The 4,117-nt window shown below is 20.0% G+C and overlaps 1 protein-coding gene across 1 annotated transcript; it reads left to right on the plus strand.

Moving 5' to 3' along the window:
* Positions 1-280: 280 nt before the first annotated feature.
* Positions 281-454, plus strand: LOAG_13201 (hypothetical protein; the record flags this gene model as incomplete). Its single annotated transcript, XM_003148712.1, has 1 exon — positions 281-454. A coding segment is annotated over one exon (174 nt), but the record flags the coding sequence as incomplete, so codon positions are not given.
* Between the last annotated feature and the right edge of the window lie 3,663 nt (positions 455-4,117).

The raw sequence follows: 4,117 nt of genomic DNA on the forward strand, positions 1-4,117 counted from the left end.
TATTATATTATATTATTATTATTATTATTATTATTATTATTATTATTATTATTATTATTATTATTATTATTATTATTATTATTATTATTATTATTATTATTATTATTATTATTATTATTATTATTATTATTATTATTATTATTATTATTATTATTATTATTATTTCATATTATAAAATATTTAACTGAAAAAAATTAGGTCGAGAATGAAAATCATTGCAGCAATTTGGTTTTTTTAAAAATTTCATATCATTATTCAGTCATATGAACCCAATGATAGTATGTATCGGGCAAGTTTAATTGACCGAAAAAGCAATAAATCATCAAAACGCTCCGTAAGTACCGTTGAAATGCATCGACACACGAATAATAACATTGTCCGCATTGAATCAACAACAGTTTCTGGACCAATTGCGCCAACATTTCGTTATATACGGAAATGTAATCGTGATAAGGTAAGTATAGTGTTAATTTTAATTATAACTTAATTGATATTTTCATAAACAAATTATCAAATGAATTTTCATTTTATCCTGATTTCTTTTGTTTATTTATTCTTTTTTTCTGCTTATTTTTTAGATTGTTTACTTCTTTTTTTGCTTATTTGTTTTTCTTTTTACTGTTTTTGTTTATTTGCTTGCTTAATTGTTTACTTTTTTATTTTCTTTTTTTATTTGCCCTGTTTTCTTTTTTTTTGCAATTAAGCTTTTGCAATTTTTAAATGTCATGTTATCAATGTTAAAAATTAATTACGTCTAATTCTGGATTTTCTTAATTCTACTATTTTTTTTTCCATTTTTTATACTTATTTTTTTCATAAAACTTTAAAACTAAATTAATTTAATTATTATTTTGCTATAAAAAATTGTTTTACAAATTTTAAAACTTAATTAATTTTAATTATTATTTTGCTAAAAATGATTTTTTTTCATGATTTATTTAACAATTTTTTTATTCCATTTCTAAAGAATTATTTTTAGTTTATTTTATACTTTTTTTTTACTTTAACCTATAATTAATTTACAAATGACAAAGTTATTGCGAACTGTGCTACCGTATATCTAAAAATCAGAGCTAAATATCACACAATCTAATTTAGTTTGTTAAATATATTACTCATTACAACACATTTGTAACCTACCAAAGAGCATACCCCGCGATTTCTCAACTTAATCAAATCAATATCACATTAAATTGAAATGTGTTTCAAAGAAAAATGAAAGACTTAATAGATGATTTTTTTTAAATATTTGATAAAATAAACTTCTCTAATGTAATCAATTTTCTATCTGTATTCTTTGCTTTAATTCCTCTGAGAAATCTTTCTTCAAACCAATATCCTAACGGGATATCTATTCGCGGATATCTCCTCGCTGATTCGCTCGCGGGGATATTTACCTCGGTATATTTGATATTTTTAAGAAAATGTTTCCATTTCGGCCTTTTTTTTTTAAATATATTCTATTTGCTTTCCTATTTTTTCCTCATTCTCCTTTTTTCTTTTTCCTTGTTAACTTTGAAAGAATTTGAAAAGATTAGGAATAAATTTTGTTATAAAAATAATTTGATTAAATTTAAAAATTAAATTTCCAATTAATTTATGAATTTAAATTTGAAATAATTTTTAATTTAATTTTATTAACAAATTTGTAAAAATGAAGGACGAAAATATTTGACAATGAAACATTTTTTTTTTTTCTTCCTATAATCACTAAAACTAACATTAAAAAATTTCATGAAAAGTCTAAAATTATTGACTTTACCGACAGTTCTTTTTTTTTATTTTTATTTTTACTTTGCACTTTCCTTTTGGACAATTTTTTTTTCTTTTTTTTTTGTCACCTATGCCAGTTTATTATACATTTACTTTAAAATATCATTGTGATATTATAAACATTTGAAAATTTAAATAAAGTTTTGAAATAAAAATTTTTTTTTCGCCGTACTTTTTATGGTAATTTATTCGAATATTTTATTGATATTATTATCATTATTATTGTTATAAAAAGAAAACAAACAAATGGTAAAATTCTATTGTATTTATTTAATTATTTATAGGAAAGGATAAAATATTTGTAAATTACGAATGATAAAGAAATAAATCAAAAATCAAACAATGATTTAGGGTTAGATGAAAAGAAAAAAGTTTAATTTTTTTTTTTAAAATTTAAACTTAATGGCAAAAATTTTGAGTAGACATGACATTTAGGTTAGATTTTAAGTAAGTAAACAAATGACATTTGTCAAATTATTGATTAACAGGTGGTATCAACGTTGGATTTCAATGAAAACGAGATGTTAACGTGAAATTTCGAATATAAATAAACATAATACGTCGAATTTTTGATAAACAAACATTTACCTTAGATTTCGGTTAAATAAACATTTACAAAAAAGCATACACTTATGTAGCATTTATAAATTGTGTAATACTGTACCATTCATTTTTAATTCTCTCTACAATACTTATAATTCTATGTTCAATCATTTTTAAAATAACATATTTCATAAAATTTTATCAAATTCAATCATTAAAGAGAAAAAGCCAATAATTTATTTTCATTATTTGAGTATTGTAAAAATTTAAAATGAAAAATAAAAAGAAAAACATCGAATTAATGTATGAAATATTATTACTGTTAATCCATTAACAAATTTTATAATTAAATACAAATAAATAATTAGTTTAAATTAAAATTTAATTAATTTTTTCTTTTTTGTTCTAATCTAATATAGTTTAATATTATTTTTCAATTTGATAGTGCTACTAATATTTGTTATCTTTTAATTTAATAGTACTAAGTAATATTTCAACGATCTTATTATTATAATGTTATTATACTTAGTTATCTTGCTAAATTAATTTATTGTCAATAACGATGATCCATCCGTATAGTAAATTGTAATTAATGCTATTGGAACTATTTTAATATCATTCAATTTTAACCGATAAAAGTAAACTTTTTAATAAATACAAAATTGAAATTCGAAATAAAAAATACTTTTTCCTTCCCAAATTCATGGCATTTAATATTCAATTTCCAATTATTGTTATCACTGTTATTTCTTTACACTAAGCATTTTCTTTAAAGAAAAAAAAAAAGTGTAAAATCAAATTTAGGTGGATAAAATTTTATGCTACATTGCTGAAATTGTTTAAAATAATATGAAGCATCTGGAATATAACACGCAGTTAAATTTGTCATTTTATTTCCTTTATTCATTATTTTAATTTTGGATATCATTTTTTCTCCCATTTCTTTTTCTATCTTTTTTTTTATAAAATTGAATTTTTCTTTTTGTTTTATTTGTTTATCTTTAATTGGATAATGAATAATTCATCAAAGCATTAAATATTCTTAGTTCTTTTTTTTTCAAGTATAAGTATAAAAAATTAGGAAATTATAAAGTATAAAAAATTAGGAAAATTTCAAGTATAAAAAAGTATAAAAAATTAGGAAATTATGAAATATAAAAAATTAGGAAAATTTCAGGTATAAAAAAGTATAAAAAATTAGGAAAATTTTGATTATTTTTTAACATTTTTTCAATTTTTTTCTTTTTTAAAATTTTTGCATTCTTTCTTCTTTCTCTTCATTTCTTCCATTTTTTTTTTTCATTGTTAATATTAATTTGTTAAGTAAAAAATATTGCAAAATTTTAACTCTAAACAATATGTATGATAGATAATAAATATTTGTGAGAATTTTTAAATTTTTTTTTTCCAATTTTTTTCTTTTTTTTTTTTTTTTGTACCATTCCGTAAGATTTATTTTTTTGATTTTATTTTATTATTTAAAAAAAAAAAAAATTTGAACATTCTCACATATTGCATATTTTCTTTATTCCATTTCACATCATATATTTTCGAAAAATGAAACAAAAAATTCTTGCCTTGATTGATTATTCAATTTCTTATTATCATATCATATTTTATCAGTGTTAAACTTAAACATATTTTTATCATTTTTTTCTTCACACTTGAATTGTAAACGTTTGTTGTATCATACTTTTTCTCTCTCTTCTACAACATTCCTCACCAATCATCCTATCGTTTAACAAAAGCATTATTTCATTTCTTTAACTTTTCTTTCTTTCTTTCTCTCTCCCTCTCTCTC

The sequence above is a fragment of the Loa loa genome (assembly GCF_000183805.2).
Source record: "Loa loa unplaced genomic scaffold supercont3.774, whole genome shotgun sequence".
Classification (NCBI taxonomy): Eukaryota; Metazoa; Nematoda; class Chromadorea; order Rhabditida; family Onchocercidae; genus Loa; species Loa loa.